General features: G+C 50.3%; 1 protein-coding gene across 3 annotated transcripts in view; it reads right to left on the reverse strand.

Moving 5' to 3' along the window:
* Positions 1 to 15,572, reverse strand: part of map4k5 (mitogen-activated protein kinase kinase kinase kinase 5) — a 51,892-nt gene that overhangs the window by 21,589 nt on the left and 14,731 nt on the right. For all 3 annotated transcript variants that reach the window (XM_035428589.1, XM_035428573.1, XM_035428579.1), the window contains exons 4-13: positions 9,215 to 9,305; positions 7,804 to 7,868; positions 7,019 to 7,074; positions 6,874 to 6,921; positions 5,818 to 5,860; positions 5,639 to 5,711; positions 4,424 to 4,555; positions 4,033 to 4,095; positions 3,358 to 3,439; positions 1,630 to 1,746 (exon numbers count right to left, since the gene is read on the reverse strand). In XM_035428589.1, the coding sequence (XP_035284480.1) occupies positions 1,630 to 1,746; positions 3,358 to 3,439; positions 4,033 to 4,095; positions 4,424 to 4,555; positions 5,639 to 5,711; positions 5,818 to 5,860; positions 6,874 to 6,921; positions 7,019 to 7,074; positions 7,804 to 7,868; positions 9,215 to 9,305 (770 nt within the window). The remainder of the gene's footprint in view (positions 1 to 1,629; positions 1,747 to 3,357; positions 3,440 to 4,032; positions 4,096 to 4,423; positions 4,556 to 5,638; positions 5,712 to 5,817; positions 5,861 to 6,873; positions 6,922 to 7,018; positions 7,075 to 7,803; positions 7,869 to 9,214; positions 9,306 to 15,572) is intronic.

Raw genomic sequence — 15,572 nt, forward strand, 5'->3', positions numbered from 1 at the left:
CTAACAAAAAAGGCAATAAACAAAATTGACAGCATGTACTGATCACCTGCGATGAACCCAGTACTGCAGCTCGGGGAGACGGCCCTGAGGTCTGGGACCAGGTCCAAACCCTGCACTACGCACAACGGCATTCCCAGGATTACACTCTCTTGTGACGCTAATGCCAAGACAGGTGCGGGCAGCATCTCGGGCAGCAAATCAAGGGCTCAAATCATAACTTGTCCAGTGAAAAAAAAAAAAGGGGGCTCTGTTGACATTTCACTGAAAGTTACTGTAAAATTGATAGCGGGTTTGAATATCCTTGTTTTACGCGCTTGGCAATATGTGCAAAACAGCTATTTTCATCCCCAAAAAAATAAATCGTTCTGTATTTTGTTCTTGTTAACTAATTGGAAACAAAAATCATTTGCTAAATTTTTAATGCCGGCTTAGTTCAGAGCTTGATATGTAGGGTCAATATTGACATAAAAATGCACTTCATATGCCAACAGTTAAGTGGTTCTGACAAATGATTTACACTTTTGAAATAGCACATGGCAGTACAGCTAGCAGAGAAGCCCGTAGGCTGAATGGCTGTGTTCAGCTCAGGTCTGCGAGAGCTATTCCAGCGGTAATGCCCTAAACGGACAGTTTATCTGCGGGATATCAGGGTCAAAATGGAGTCATTTCCACTGCAGCTCACACAGTGCGGCCTGTCTCAGCGCTGCAGAGGGAGAGAGAGAGAGAGAGAGAGAGAGAGAGAGAGAGAGAGAGAGAGAGAGAGAGAGAGAGAGGGCGAGAGGGAGAGAGAGAGAGAGAGAGAGAGAGAGACAATACGCCTCTTTAAGGCCTCCGGTGCCATCTCTCTCTCTCTCTCTCTCTCCCGCGCTGGCCGACAGGCCGGGGCGAGATCTCGCGCGCTGACACCGGGTCGCACACTGGAGCAGCCCGGCAGACGCAGGGCAACAATGCACAAGAGACAGGCCAGGAGCGCTGCGGCCCGGGCGCCTCAACGCTGGAGTGATACATCTGTCACCGAGCGGCAGGGCGCTGGGGAGGCCAGGGAGGGACCCCCACGTGGACCTAAAGAGCTGGGGGGGGGGGGGGACCTCTTGGGAAAACCACATTGCTGCGGGAAGTGGTGTTGGTGGGCCAGCGGGGGGTCCTGACTCACTGAGGTCATTAAAGATCCTGTGACATTCTTCGTAAAAAGTAGGGGGTGTCCCGGCTAAATCCAAACCTGGCTCTCTCAACTTTTCACCTAATCATCCCCTGATGTGATTGGCTAAAAAAAATGTTCTCTCTCTCTCTCCACATCAGCTGATGGTGTGGTGAGCATTCTGGTGCAAACTGGCTGCCGTGCATCATCCAGGTGGGAGCTACACTGGTGGAGGTTGAGGTGAGTTTACCCCTGATCACTGTAAAGCACTTTGAGCGTCTGAAAAAGTGCCGTCTCTTTCTTCTTCCTTCTCTCCTCTAGTGAAGGTGAAGTGCCATGCAGCCCGTGTGACGGAATACGGTGGTTAGAGAGGTTCTGTCTCAGAGCACTGGGGGGGAACAGCAGGGGGGACTGAGAGGGCACGGGTGGTTCTGTCTCAGAGCATTGGGGGGGGGGGGGGGCAGCAGGGGGGACTGAGAGGGCACAGGTACCTCCAGATCGTCATCGTCCACCTCGCTGAAGTGGCTATGGTTGTCAGGGTTGTTCATCTTGTCCAGGAGCTCCACAGCCAGCCTCCTGGTCAGACTACCATTGGCTACAAACACGTGCTGGGGAGAGACAGACAGAAGACGGAGAGAGAGACAGAAAGAGAGAGAGTGACAGCCAGAGTAAGAGAGAGAGAGAGACAGAGAAAGAGAAACAGACAGAAAGAGAGAGACAGACAGAGAAAGAGAGACAGAAAGAGAGTGTGACAGCGAGAGACACAGAGAGAGAGAGAGAGAGAGACAGAAAGAGAGTGTGACAGTGAGAGACAGAGAGAGAGACAGAAAGAGAGAGTGACAGCGAGAGACAGAGAGAGAGAGAGACAGAAACAGAGAGTGACAGCGAGAGAGAGTGACAGCGAGAGAGAGAGAGAGAGAGAGAGAGCTCAGTTTGTGGGCTGCGGGGGGGCTGAGTTTAGATCTGGCAGATCAGAGGCACAGCAGAACTGAAAGAGAGGTGTTCCAAACCACAAGGGAGCGACGCTGATGACGCCCACATATAGAAAGTCTAATTTTAACACACACTTAATAATTCAAGTGACGTTAGTCTCAAACCCATTTTCTCAGGGAAATGATTCACAGTTGAAATAGGTTCTCCTGGGAGCTTTAATGATGTCATTGAAACACGAGTCCCTCTCGTTCCACAATCACAGCACCCTCTCCCCCCCTGACAGACCTGCAGTTACTCAGGGTTAACAGCATGTGGGGTGTGAGCAGAACTGGTATCTGCAGTTACTCAGGGTTAACAGCATGTGGGGTGTGAGCAGAACTGGTATCTGCAGTTACTCAGGGTTAACAGCATGTGGGGTGTGAGCAGAACTGGTATCTGCAGTTACTCAGGGTTAACAGCATGTGGGGTGTGAGCAGAACTGGTATCTGCAGCTACTCAGGGTTAACAGCATGTGGGGTGTGAGCAGAACTGGTATCTGCAGTTACTCAGGGTTAACAGCATGTGGGGTGTGAGCAGAACTGGTATCTGCAGCTACTCAGGGTTAACAGCATGTGGGGTGTGAGCAGAACTGGTATCTGCAGTTACTCAGGGTTAACAGCATGTGGGGTGTGAGCAGAACTGGTATCTACAGTTACTCAGGGTTAACAGCATGTGGGGTGTGAGCAGAACTGGTATCAGCAGTTACTCAGGGTTAACAGCATGTGGGGTGTGAGCAGAACTGGTATCAGCAGTTACTCAGGGTTAACAGCATGTGGGGTGTGAGCAGAACTGGTATCTGCAGTTACTCAGGGTTAACAGCATGTGGGGTGTGAGCAGAACTGGTATCTGCAGTTACTCAGGGTTAACAGCATGTGAGGTGTGAGCAGAACTGGTATCTGCAGTTACTCAGGGTTAACAGCATGTGGGGTGTGAGCAGAACTGGTATCTGCAGTTACTCAGGGTTAACAGCGTGTGGGGTGTGAGCAGAACTGGTATCTGCAGTTACTCAGGGTTAACAGCATGTGGGGTGTGAGCAGAACTGGTATCTGCAGCTACTCAGGGTTAACAGCATGTGGGGTGTGAGCAGAACTGATATCTGCAGTTACTCAGGGTTAACAGCATGTGGGGTGTGAGCAGAACTGGTATCTGCAGTTACTCAGGGTTAACAGCATGTGGGGTGTGAGCAGAACTGGTATCAGCAGTTACTCAGGGTTAACAGCATGTGGGGTGTGAGCAGAACTGGTTACCAAGAGGAGCTTCTCTGCTGTGGGCCTCTTCTTGGGGTTCTTGGTCAGAGACACTTTGACAAAGTTGTGGAAAGCCGTGCTCCTGTGAGAGAAGCAAACCTGTTGTTAAAGACTGGATGACACGCAGAGCGCCTGGTACGATGCCAGCAGTACCGCCACCCCCCCCCCCCGACCCCCCCACCCCTCCAGAAGCCTTTCGCGTAGCAGGCCCATGCGGAGATAAAGCTCCATTCACAGCTGAAAAAACCCCACCCAGGCGAGCATGCTGCTCAGCAGGAAGCTCCGGTCTGACTGCAACACAGAGTTTAATCCTGCAGCCAGCCGCCTCTGCCTCAACCCATCCTAACACAGCCTTCCCAACACAGCCTAACACAGCCATCCCAAACCCATCCTAACACAGCCATCCCAACACAGCCTAACACAGCCATCCCAATACAGCCTAACACAGCCTTCCCAACACAGCCTAACACAGCCTTCCCAACACAGCCTAACACAGCCCAACACAGTCATCCCAAACCCATCCCTACAAGGCTAGTGTGCTCTGAGGCTAATACCAAGACAGAGGAGGGCACTCAGATTCCAGCACAAGATTCCAGTATAATCCATCAGGCTGGCCAGCTGCTCCTTTCAAGTCTAACATGCACACACCCTCGGGTCCGCTGTGGACACACTCACCATTTTGTTTTGTCTTTAAGCTTCGGAGGCTGAAAACTGTTCTTTGACATTAAAAATAAAGCCCTGCAAAAAGAGAAATGCACATTCAAACGTCACTCAAAGGGGAGACGACGATCAGCTCAATCAGCCGCTCACCTTCAGGCAACAAATACAAATTTCACCACACAAACTCGCAGAACAAGAGAATTACAACACATTGTACATTTATTTAAAAAAAAAAAATGAACATATTTAAATGCCTCTGAGTAGTGATCAACCAAGAACAGAACATCTTAAGAAAACAGGAAGTGAATGAAACCCTAGAATGCCTCAACAGGAAGTTGCCCCGGGGACACAGTGTGAGGTGTGAGCTGGTGTGCGTTCAGGCGTGGCGGGGGACGGGGGGAGGTACCTCATTGGGTGCAGGTCGAACATGGGGGGCTGCAGCTCGGCCAGCTCGATGGACGTAATGCCCACGGCCCAGATGTCGCACAGCTGGTTGTAGCCTCCGTTCTTCTCCACCGCAGCCACCTCAGGAGCCATCCTGCACACACAGGCCAGTCAACGCTCGCGCCCACACGCCGCTCAACACACGCATGATGCAATTTCCTCTCCAGAGCACACCAGACACCAGCGGCGTTCGCCAGACGAAGCATCGCCCTTCACAGGCGCACGCGTTCCCCTCGCTACCTCGTCTGTGTCGGGGACCGTCGGAGAATCAGCGAGCTCGCAATGGGACTGACATTCCATGGGAGTGGTGTAATGAAGCCAATGAAAGCATAAATACCAGCACCTCCTAATGCACAACCAAACACACGTTTGGAGTTCGATGTGATTAGCTGAAGTACAGGCTGTGTTGCCATAAACTGGAAGTTGAGCTGGGCGGTCAGAAGCCAGCCACTGGTCTGCTGACCGCTGCTCGCTGTCCTTTATGACATCGCAGAACCACTTCTCACTACACACTCACAGTCTAGACAGGCGATGGACCATTCGCAAAAGCACTGTGTACTTTCTATTTTATCAATAATTTTTAATTTAATAATGTTAAAATACATTTTAAATTTACTTTTTAATTTATCTGGTCACAAATTATCGTGGGGTGAGCAGCTGAAATAGTCTAAAAGACAATGTATAATGTATACATCTATATAAAATTCTACTGACAGAAATGTAATGTAAAAAACGAACATTTTTAAGAAGCCGAATACTACATTATAGTATACTACAATATGCATTATGAAAGTATTTTATGTATAACTGCACGCCTTAGATTCCCAGAGTCATTTACTAGTGACCAATTGAGACCAACTGAAATGAACAAAAGAAACTTTCCAACATTTCATGCGCATAGCATCCTGCTGGGCAGAAAGTTTCCAATCCCACCATGTGAACCTGTACACACACAGACTCACACAGACTCATACACACAGGCTCACACAAACTCATACACACAGACTCACACACACAGACACACACACAGACTCATACACACAGACACACACACAGACTCACACAAAGAGACTCATACACACAGACTCACACACACCCACACATGCGCGCACACACACACACACACACACACAATCATACACACAAACGCACACAGGCAGAGACTCGCGATACTCACCAGTAAGGAGTCCCGATGAAAGACTTCCTCTTGGCAATTGTAGCCGTTATTTTGGCGGCGACTCCAAAATCAGCTGGAACGAAAGACAACAAACGCTTTCATATTTTACTTCTCACGCTCGCGCAGGGAAGAACGGCGAGGCCACTGCGTTTCAGAGAAGCTACGGTTCAGTAACTCACCTAGCTTCACATCCCCATTATCTGTTAGCAGGATATTGGCGCCCTGCAGGAGATAACAGACAACACACAGCGCTGTGGGCCTGTTTGTACACACTGCACGTCACAAAACAATGTCACACCTCTCAAATCGAGCACGCGTGGATGAATCAAGTACATTTACATACATGCACAGCCATTTCACCCTTAAAGAACAATTCCTGGATTAATCCACATGTTAGAGCAGGCACACATATATTCTATCTAAAGGAGCCTCAGCGTTGGGACAGGGGGTTGGGGGTTGGGGGGGGTGTTCTGACTGACAGGCCTGGCTGTGCGCATCCTGCAGCCACAGAGAAGAAGAAACAGGAAGTGGTCTCAGCGTACGGCGCTGTAGAGATAGGACCGCGCCGACCAACACTGAGCAACTGTGATAAACGCCTCCAAGGACCACGGCGTTCTGCTCTGAGCGTTCACACATGCGAGAGAGAGAGGGGGGAAAAACTCACACAATGGCCACAGAGCCAAGTCGCACGCTCAACCCCCCCCCGCCCCTCAGCTCTATAACTCTTTAAACTGAGATGATAGATGTGCCAGAAGTAACACAGGGGGCCAAATAATTCCCCTTAAATGGTCAATCGTTAAAATGAAGAAAAACAAGAAGCACCAAAATAGACCTAGACTGTCTTTTCCCCACTCAGTCGAAACCCCCACCATCTTTAAGCCACGTCCTGACCTGAATGACATTGCACTACCGTCATCTCAGCAGGCGCTCTTACCCACAGTGACTTACAATTCAAGAGAACGTGAGTGCATCTACTCAAATTACATTTCGACCTGCCTTTGACAGTTGCATGAGTACAGACAGCATCCATAACATAAGTCATAAGTCATAAAAACTATTTAAAGATACCCCAATGACCTGAATTAATTACACATGATTAGTGTGCTAGAGGACGGATACTGAAGTAGAGGCCAGACACAGTCTGAAGTGGCCGCCCTTCAGTTTGCATCAGAGGAGGGGCCAGTGATTCTGCAGTGCTGTATTCCCAGTGCAGATTACAGTCAGTGCTGTGGTACCTTAATGTCGCGATGCATCTTGCCCTTGGAGTGGAGATAGCCCAGGCCCTGTGAATGCAGACAGAATCATCAACCGGGTGTTAGCTGCAGACTACAAAACAACGCGATTTCCAACGAAACCTGGAAGTTCGGGGATCCCGGTTACCTGCAAGGTCTCCCTGCAGACGTAGGCGATCTGGATCTCGGAGAGGGGGCCAGTCACTGGAGAAAAAAAAAATCCAATAAACACACCGTGAACGAACAGGGCCCCGGTGTCTAAGCTACGGACATCACTGAGGCAGGAGCTCCATGTCAGAGTTCAGCGATAAGAAGCCCCAGAGAAAACAAACGCATGAAGCTCATAAACATGTGACCGTGGGGGGGGGGGGGGGGGGACTCAGGCTCGGTGCGTTCAGTTAAGCGCCAGTTAAGTGCACTGATCTGCGGGGGGGGGGGGGGGGCGCATAACGGGCCGTCGCCATGGTGAGGGAGGCTGGTTTCACTTTGCAGGACACTTCCCGCCTCGTTGCACAAGATCGGTTCCTCTGGTGGAAAAAACTGTCTGCACTGCCTGCCTGCTCCAACCGAGCAATCCCACAATGCCTCAGCCCACCGACGGGCGTGCAGACACCACTGTGCATCGCAAACGGCAGTAAAACTACAATAATAATCATAATAATAACCGTCAGAATGGATGCCCTAGAGCTCCTGGAGATCTAACATCCTGTATGTTTCCATTTTAACCCTAATTTGGCACACCTGATTCTACTGTTAAGCAGCTCAGTGAGATCTCTAGCTGTTGACTGAGGAGTGCTTTGTTAGGGCTGGAGTGAAAACATACAGGACGCCAGATCTCACAGGATCAGGGATGGGCAGCCCTTGCATTAGGCAACACGCTAACGCTAAAAGCTTCCCAAACCAGCGGGGTGCGGCGGGCGGGAGCTGCGTTACCATGGTAAATGTCCTGGAGGGATCCCCCGCCGCAGTACTCCATGCAGATCCATAGCTTCTCCCGGCTGGTGTGGGGACAGAGGAAGAAACCGGCGTTAGAGGCGGTGACACCGCACCTTACACAAGACCAAAGCCCTGTGCCAAAACCTGCAGTCACATGACCAACCTCCATACCAAATCTACCTTTCCAAGCAGCTGGGAGGTGGTGACATCCAAACAGTGCCAGTATCTGACAGACACTTAGAAACTTTTATCTAGAGCTAAATTATGCAAGAATGAGAACAGTCCAGACGAATACTATCATAAAGGTCATAAAACTTAATGCATTTAAACCTTCAAAGTGACGCAAACTGAGAAAACCCCATTGGCGAACTATAAATATGCTACCAGCATGCCAAAAAAAGGAGAACTTGAACGTTTGCATACACATCGTTTCCCTGCTAAACAGGGAAATATGCGCTCTGCCATGCAAGAAACCGACTCTGACGCGGAAAAGCTGGAGTACCTGTTTGAGCTGAGCGGGGCATAAATATGCAGGCTAATGGAACGGCCTGTCAGCACGATCAGGGGAGGGCGATTTAAAAGGCCAGTTATCCACACTCGTTAAAAACAGCGATCGCACACGGCGAAGAGAAGAGCAAAAAAAAACTACCGTCTGTGTGCAAGTTCCAAGAAAAGCATGAGCACACATATTTCATTCAACATGGTCAGGCCTAACAGAAAACTATGTTGAGCGCCTGCAAACAATAATACTTGCATCCATTTTACTCTGCTACTTCGACATCGGAATTGTTTTTGCATTAAATATCGGCTCTTTTTGCACACCAATAAACCATAAACAGAGGGGTCTGTTAAAATGAAGCCCTGCTGCAGTTCAACGTGGCAAATGTGAGAGCTTATGTAAGCATGACTCCTTGGCAGTTTGCTGGCAGCGCACAACAGGGGCAGCACAGTAACACAGAGATGCACAGCACAGTAACACAGAGACACACAGCACAGTAACACAGAGATGCACAGCACAGTAACACAGACACACAGCACAGTAACACAGAGATGCACAGCACAGTAACACAGACACACAGAACAGTAACACAGAGACGCACAGCACAGTAACACAGAGATGCACAGCACAGTAACACAGAGACACACAGCACAGTAACACAGAAATGCACAGCACAGTAACACAGAGACACACAGCACAGCAACACAGACGCACAGCACTGTAACACAGACGCACAGCACTGTAACACACAGCGATGGGACTTGCTGACTAACAGCCTGGCTGTGGCTGGAAGCTCTCACTGGTCCTGGTGCCAAACAACCTTTCCTTTTGTACTGTCTCCAACCCACCCCATGACAGACCCCCCCCCCCCCCCCACCAACCCCCAGCGGTGACAGAACTGCCTCTTACCACAAGTAGCTGCCGAAGTACGCCACAATGTTTTGGTGCGTGCATTCCTTCACCATGAAGATTTCCTGCTGGATGATGGAAAAGTCGTCCCCTGGAAGACAGAGAGAAAGGCAGGCCATGGAGGATAAGGATACTGCACATTAGCCAAGCACACGGCCTCAGTTACTGCACAGCAGCCAATCACACGGCCTCAGTTACTGCACAGCAGCCAATCACACGCCACCAGGCAGCAAGCAGTCATTAATAATTAATGGTTTCAGGCCAAAAATTGTATTTGTTTTGATTTTATTTAATTGAAAAATTGAAATGAACCAAATGTACACTGGAAAATTTGGGGTTCGGTCCCAAACTTCACTTATTGCCTCTCGGTCTGACGCTCAGCAATAAGAGGTTACAGAACTAAGTGATCTGGGGTGCTCGAATGCATCAGCTTCTCCACACCTTAGTAATCACACTAAGCTCTGATCCTGAACATTGCTATAGACACTTCAAACCCACTTTTACAAAAATAGCTCCATATTTTTATTGCCAGTACAAAAATTTTTAAACACTGTGCCACGGGGTATATAAAATAAACATCAGAAGTGTGAAATATTCTGGGACCTTTTCCAGCACTGTTCTGAACACATATTTTATGACTTCCTCGAGTGGTCATTAATCACTAACTTTCGGGCCAAAACTTCTTCAAAAAAACAATCTTCCCATTCACCCCAGCGTAACGACTAAATAACCAACACAGCCGGCGCATGCCGCATCCAAGCAAGGGCCGCGACGGTCGGCATTCGTTAAGCACAAGTTCGCAAGTGCGCATTCGTTAAGCACGTGATCTCCACGCCGAGGAGTAAAAACTTAAAGCCTGTTGTACGATGGCCATTTTGTGAGATCAGTAAGTCTTTCCTTTAACTGTGCCAATCTAAACCATCGAACAGACCGCAGTCACGCACTGCGCCGCTAGACGGAAGATTCTGATCCTTCCGCTATCGGTTCACTGACTGAGGATACAAATCAAAGGAAAGGGGGGCGATATGGGAGGCGCGGTACGTGGGCTCGTAGTACATCACTACACGCGCTATACGACCATTCGGTCAAACAGTATGTTCTCAATGCGTCTCCACAGTAGGCAATAAAAGGCAGAAATATGCAGAGCCATCTGCTAGCAATTCAGCAGCGAGACTCTGCCCTGGAATCTATTAGCGCACGAGGCCAGATCAATCAAACCCTGCTTTCCTTCATGGGGTTTAACTCGCACCGCTTTTTCAACAAGGGCCTTATTTTCTGAACGAAGAGCTGACCGTCATAATATTTTAAATGAAAGAACACACAATCGTGAATCGTCCAACACAAAAGTTTTTTCTTTCCTCCCTTCTTTCTAGGAAAGAAAGGGGGAAATGAGGAAAAAGAGGGAGAGAATTCAAAGAAAAGCAAAAAGGAATGTCAACGATTTAAAACACACTCTGATTAACGCACTGTTAAACGAGGCTCTGACGTTCAGCATCTCTCCGATACTAACCGTTTTCGCAAAATAATACCTTTTTTGGGGAGAGGGGGGCTGCATTGGATTCATTCCTGCAGGATTTAAGATAGCAGAAAACCTCCTCTCCCTGCACACTGTGTACCTTGGACAGGAATCCCGAAACTGTGCGCTCCTCCGCCTCACCCCCGCCGAGGGAGCAGCCAAGTGCAGCAGACAGCGGCGTTAGCGCGCGAGCCCGTTAGCCCCTGACGCAGCCCGAGACCGCCCTTAAAACCGCGTCCAAACACAACAGCCGCGGGCTTCCCGCTAATAACGGCCTCCGTCACGACCCGCTGCGTAAAGTGTTGCGTTTGCAGTCACGGGGTCAGGACAAACTCGAACCCCACCACCTGCTCTTCACTGTTATTATGGTGCTACTGGAAAAACGCAGTGGTTTCGGAGCCAGAAATCAGTCTCGCGCACTTTTTCAAACATTAAAACGTGCAGCGTGTCCGTAATGTGTTTGACACACAATAACATCTCATGTGTTTAAATCAACTCTTACAGGGTATATACGGTCTCTACTGGACTTATATGTACTCTTTCAAGAGTTAAAGTAATGCTGATCATTTCACTGTGCACACAACAAGGTGGTAGAGATGCTCTAGGTCACTGTAAGACCACAGCCGCCAGCAGGGTGTCCCTATAGGGACTCTGTGTCCACATGCATAGACGCAAGGGATGGGATCCAGCCTACAGAAGCAGACTGGAACTCAACGAACATTGATCGTCTCTGTTTAATGTCTCCCCACTTCAATTTACTAGTTTACTTTCCATTTGCATAATGCATTTGAAGTCTTATCCTTTAACACATTTAAACCTGTATCTGTACCATCGCTGCCGTGTGCAGACACACCAGTGTGAGGAAAACGGACTCATGACATGATTAAGATCCTTGTATACTTGGTCCTGTGTACGTGTGTCAGAGCCTGCAGTTCCAACCATTCTTTACACTGAGCAGAGCGAGGACAGCGTGGGGAAGAAAAAGAAAAAAAAAACACCTCCAGGATAAACACACGGAAGCATAGCCGTTTGTTCCAGGAACCCTGTTCTCACAGCCCACGAGAAAGCACAGCGCACACACGACAGCCGTGTGTCATCGACCCATCTGTCAGTGTGACCCGGCCTCTGTTTCCATGGTCACGTCACCCAGCCAATCACCGAATCCCATAGCAGAGCAGAGAGAAACTCCACCCTCCTGTAAAATAACGGCAGGTAGAGGTAACCTGAGTCACTCGCGCAGTTTCACCCGGCGCCGGTTAATGACACATTCCAGGTGACACACGGGGGACAGGGCGCGGCTGCAGACGCACTGTTATAAACCTGACAGCACACCCCCAAGCCAGGTGAGGAGAGGCGCGCTCAGCCGCCCGCTATTGGCCGCCTGGCCTGCTCCCGGCTGCGTGACTCGGAGTTCCGCATACTTCGCTCGCCCGAGCCGTTTCAGCCCCGCCACCACTTACGTAAAAGGAAAACAACCGCCGTCATCGCACGACGACAGACTCTGTGACGAGGAGGAATAACCTTCAGTCACAGCAGCATCTCCACATTCCTGCTGTTTTTTTTCTTCTCTCTGGAAAGGGTAACGCGGAGCGCCGCCCGATTAGCACAGCTAGCGCGCCGCCGCTCAGCTCGCTCCCGGCCGCGCGGAGCCAGCCCGCCACGAGGGGCGCGGAGCGTGCCCTGCTGAGCGACGGGGCCCGCCGGAAGGCCGCAGGCACGCGGGGGTCACCGGCGCGCGGCGGCCTCGGAGCGCGGCGCTAACGGCGGGGGTCGCGGGGGTATGAGGTAACGGGTCTATTTTGGAAAGGGCAAATGTGGAGGATTAAGGGGAGGCGCTGAGCGGGTGGGGGGGGGGGGGGGGCGCTGAGCCGGGGGTGTGTGGAGGGCAGGGGGGGGGGGGGGCCCGGGTCCCCTGAGAGAGACCCGACTCTGGTGTCCCCACGGCACTGCCAGCCACGCGGTGACATCTCCTGAATGGACTGCGCGCCATCATCTCATTTTCCGCGCGGTTAGACTGATGAGCGCAGTGCATGCGCCAGGAGCGCCGCATGGATTTACTGGAGCCCTGGAGCAGCCAGATTTGTAACAGAAATCCGTACACAAATTAATCTTTTCCCCGTTGTCTCGTTACATAATTACAACTGTTGTACGTTGTTTCATTACATAATTAGGCCAGGTCATTTATGGTGGCCCTGTTGTTTTTATCCAGGTCAAAAGCCCTGTGATCCTGAGTGATCCTAAACTTTACCCGTGCATTCTGACAGACTCTGCCTGCTCTGACCCGATGCCGTCCTCAGAGAGCGAGAAGCGCACTTTGCCTGGCCTGGGCATGGGAAGGAGACGGAATTAATGACCTTCTAAAAATAACTCCATCGAAGTCACCTGGAGAAGCTCGATTTAACTCTGGAAAATCTGCTTAGCTTTCCATCTCCCTGCTGGGAGCCTCCCCAGAACTGCCAACCCCCCCCCCCCCGGCCCCAGAACCATTAAACCCCTCACCCCCCAAGAACTGCCACACCCCTCGCCCCACCAGAACTTCCAAACCCCCCCTGAGATAAAAAGAGGACAGCTTCCAATGCACAGTTTACTACATTAGAGTTGCCTCCTAGTTCCTGCAAGGTGAGTGAACTGTAGTCTAGAAGGTTCTTTGCTTTCACTTCATTAATGAAAACAGGAGGCCCTAATACCAGAGAGTAAGACAGACCTCAGTTAGAGGAAACGGGGAACTGTTGGGAATGCTTATATGTCCGAGTTCACAAGACCAGTCACAATTACGGCGTTTGCCACGGTGGTCTCAGCGCAGATGCGCGGTCAACGGCACGCAACGAACGAACCAAAATAAACAACGACGAGTGTGAACTACCGTGGGACGAGCTGCAACAACAAAACAGACCGTATAAATTTTTTTTCTCAAGAAGAGAAGCCTCACCACTTCCTGTCTGAATCGACAGCTCCCCTCCCTCCCCCCCCCCCCCCACCTACAGAGACGCTGTTTGTGCAAGGGGAGGGGGGAAGTGTCTGGCGTTCTGCAGGACACACGCACAGTGCAAACCACATCAGCGAGCTTTTTGCATTCACTCACTCACAGTGGAGGCCTGAGGACTGAGCGGCACGCAGCAAGTCTTGTGTCTTGACATCGCTTTATCACAAAAGACGCCACTGCCACGGTGGCCAGCGTGACCATCGACTCCGCACATAAATCCAAGGAGACTCCCAAATGCGGTCTTGTGCACGGTCTTCTGTGCACTCCCGTACATTGTTGAAAATTGTTAGGCAGCACAAATGTAGTGTTGAGGACTATGGAGGATGAAAAACGGTAGGCAGCACAAATATAGTGTTGAGCACTATGAAGGGTGAAGTGTTAGGAAGCAGAAATGTAGTGTTGAGGACTATGAAGGGTGAATAGGACCTTAAGAACAAAGAGGCTTCAGCTGCAGCCGAGAAAGGAAGCCCAGCCCTTTGATAAAATAACCCCGACCCCATCACTAATCCACACCCAACATTAATACATACCCAACGGTCTAGGACAAGTGAAAATGGCCCTTGGAAAAGCAAGACGTTTCCCTGAGCCCGTCTGGTCGGACAAACGGAAAGGACAGCGGAGCCTCGGTGTCAGCCACGCCCCCCCTGCACCCCCCCCGCGCCCCCCGCAGAGAGCCCAGGGGTAAAAATAGCGGCGATGATAGCGTCGAGCAGCGCCGTGAGAGATGCCAGAGCGGCGGTTGCCAGCCCCGTTCCTGGAGCTCTACCGTCCTCCTGCAGGTCTTCATTTCAACTGTAACTCTGCACACCCGATTCTACTGATCAGCCGCTCAGCGAGATCTCCAGCTGCTGAACGAGGTGCGCTTTGCTAGGGCTGGAGTGAAAACTCACAGGACGGTAGACCCGAAACAGATGGGCTCCAGACCATGAGGGGGGATGGAGAGGACGCCCTTCTTTTAATCTCCCAAAAAAACCAGAAAAGAAAAGATAATGAACCCGCCCTAGCCCTCTTGGGTCAGACAAGCTGATCGAGAGAACAGTTCCAAAACGCTGTGAATAAGGTTCATGTACTTTATGTATTTATGTCACTGCTACAACTGGAGAAGGTGATGATTTCAAAATCAACTACGATGAACAAAAAAAACCTAATTTCCACACATCCAAGGCAATTAGTTGACATTTTCAGCGTTCATAAGGAATGCTCACGCTTTGCTAAGCTACACAAGTCAGATTTGGGGCCGTATTTACCAGACTTGCATTTGAAAAACGTGTGTTTAGTATTGCTTACTAAAGATCTGGAGGGAGGACGCAGCTGAACACGCTCTTTGGGAGAATGCGATGTTGTAACAGTGGTCATTTCGCTGAATGGAACCTCTCTGCCCTAATTAGAGGCTACAGTCTCTGCACACTTCCATTTCAATGACAGAAAGTGCTTCCTCTGTACTTACTCGCATGTAAACACTTAATAGCGGGGATGTTGCAGAGCTCAACCTCTGCATTCCATTTACACTCAGCGACACCAAGTAATCACGGTGTCATCTGGAGTTACGCCTGGCCAGCGTCGACCGTGAAACCCTGCTTCCCAGCACTAAATTTTGCCAGAAGTGTACAGAACAAAGAGACCTGTATTAATCAAAACTTTGCAAAGACAGGGCGTGTTTCTCATAAATCCTCCCAGCGGCTAAACAGTAAGCAAAGTCACACTATTTTGACTCTGGCAACACTCCCCTCTCACACTGTTAAAATGAGGCCTGTGTTCTCCCATTTGGCGTGGAGTGTTTTATATAAGCCGGTGCGGCTTCAGAGCAGAGGTGGGCGATCCCGGAGTGAGAGTCTCTAATCCCGGAGTTTCACCGCGCT

This window comes from Anguilla anguilla, chromosome 1 (genome assembly GCF_013347855.1).
Source record: "Anguilla anguilla isolate fAngAng1 chromosome 1, fAngAng1.pri, whole genome shotgun sequence".
NCBI lineage: Eukaryota > Metazoa > Chordata > Actinopteri > Anguilliformes > Anguillidae > Anguilla > Anguilla anguilla.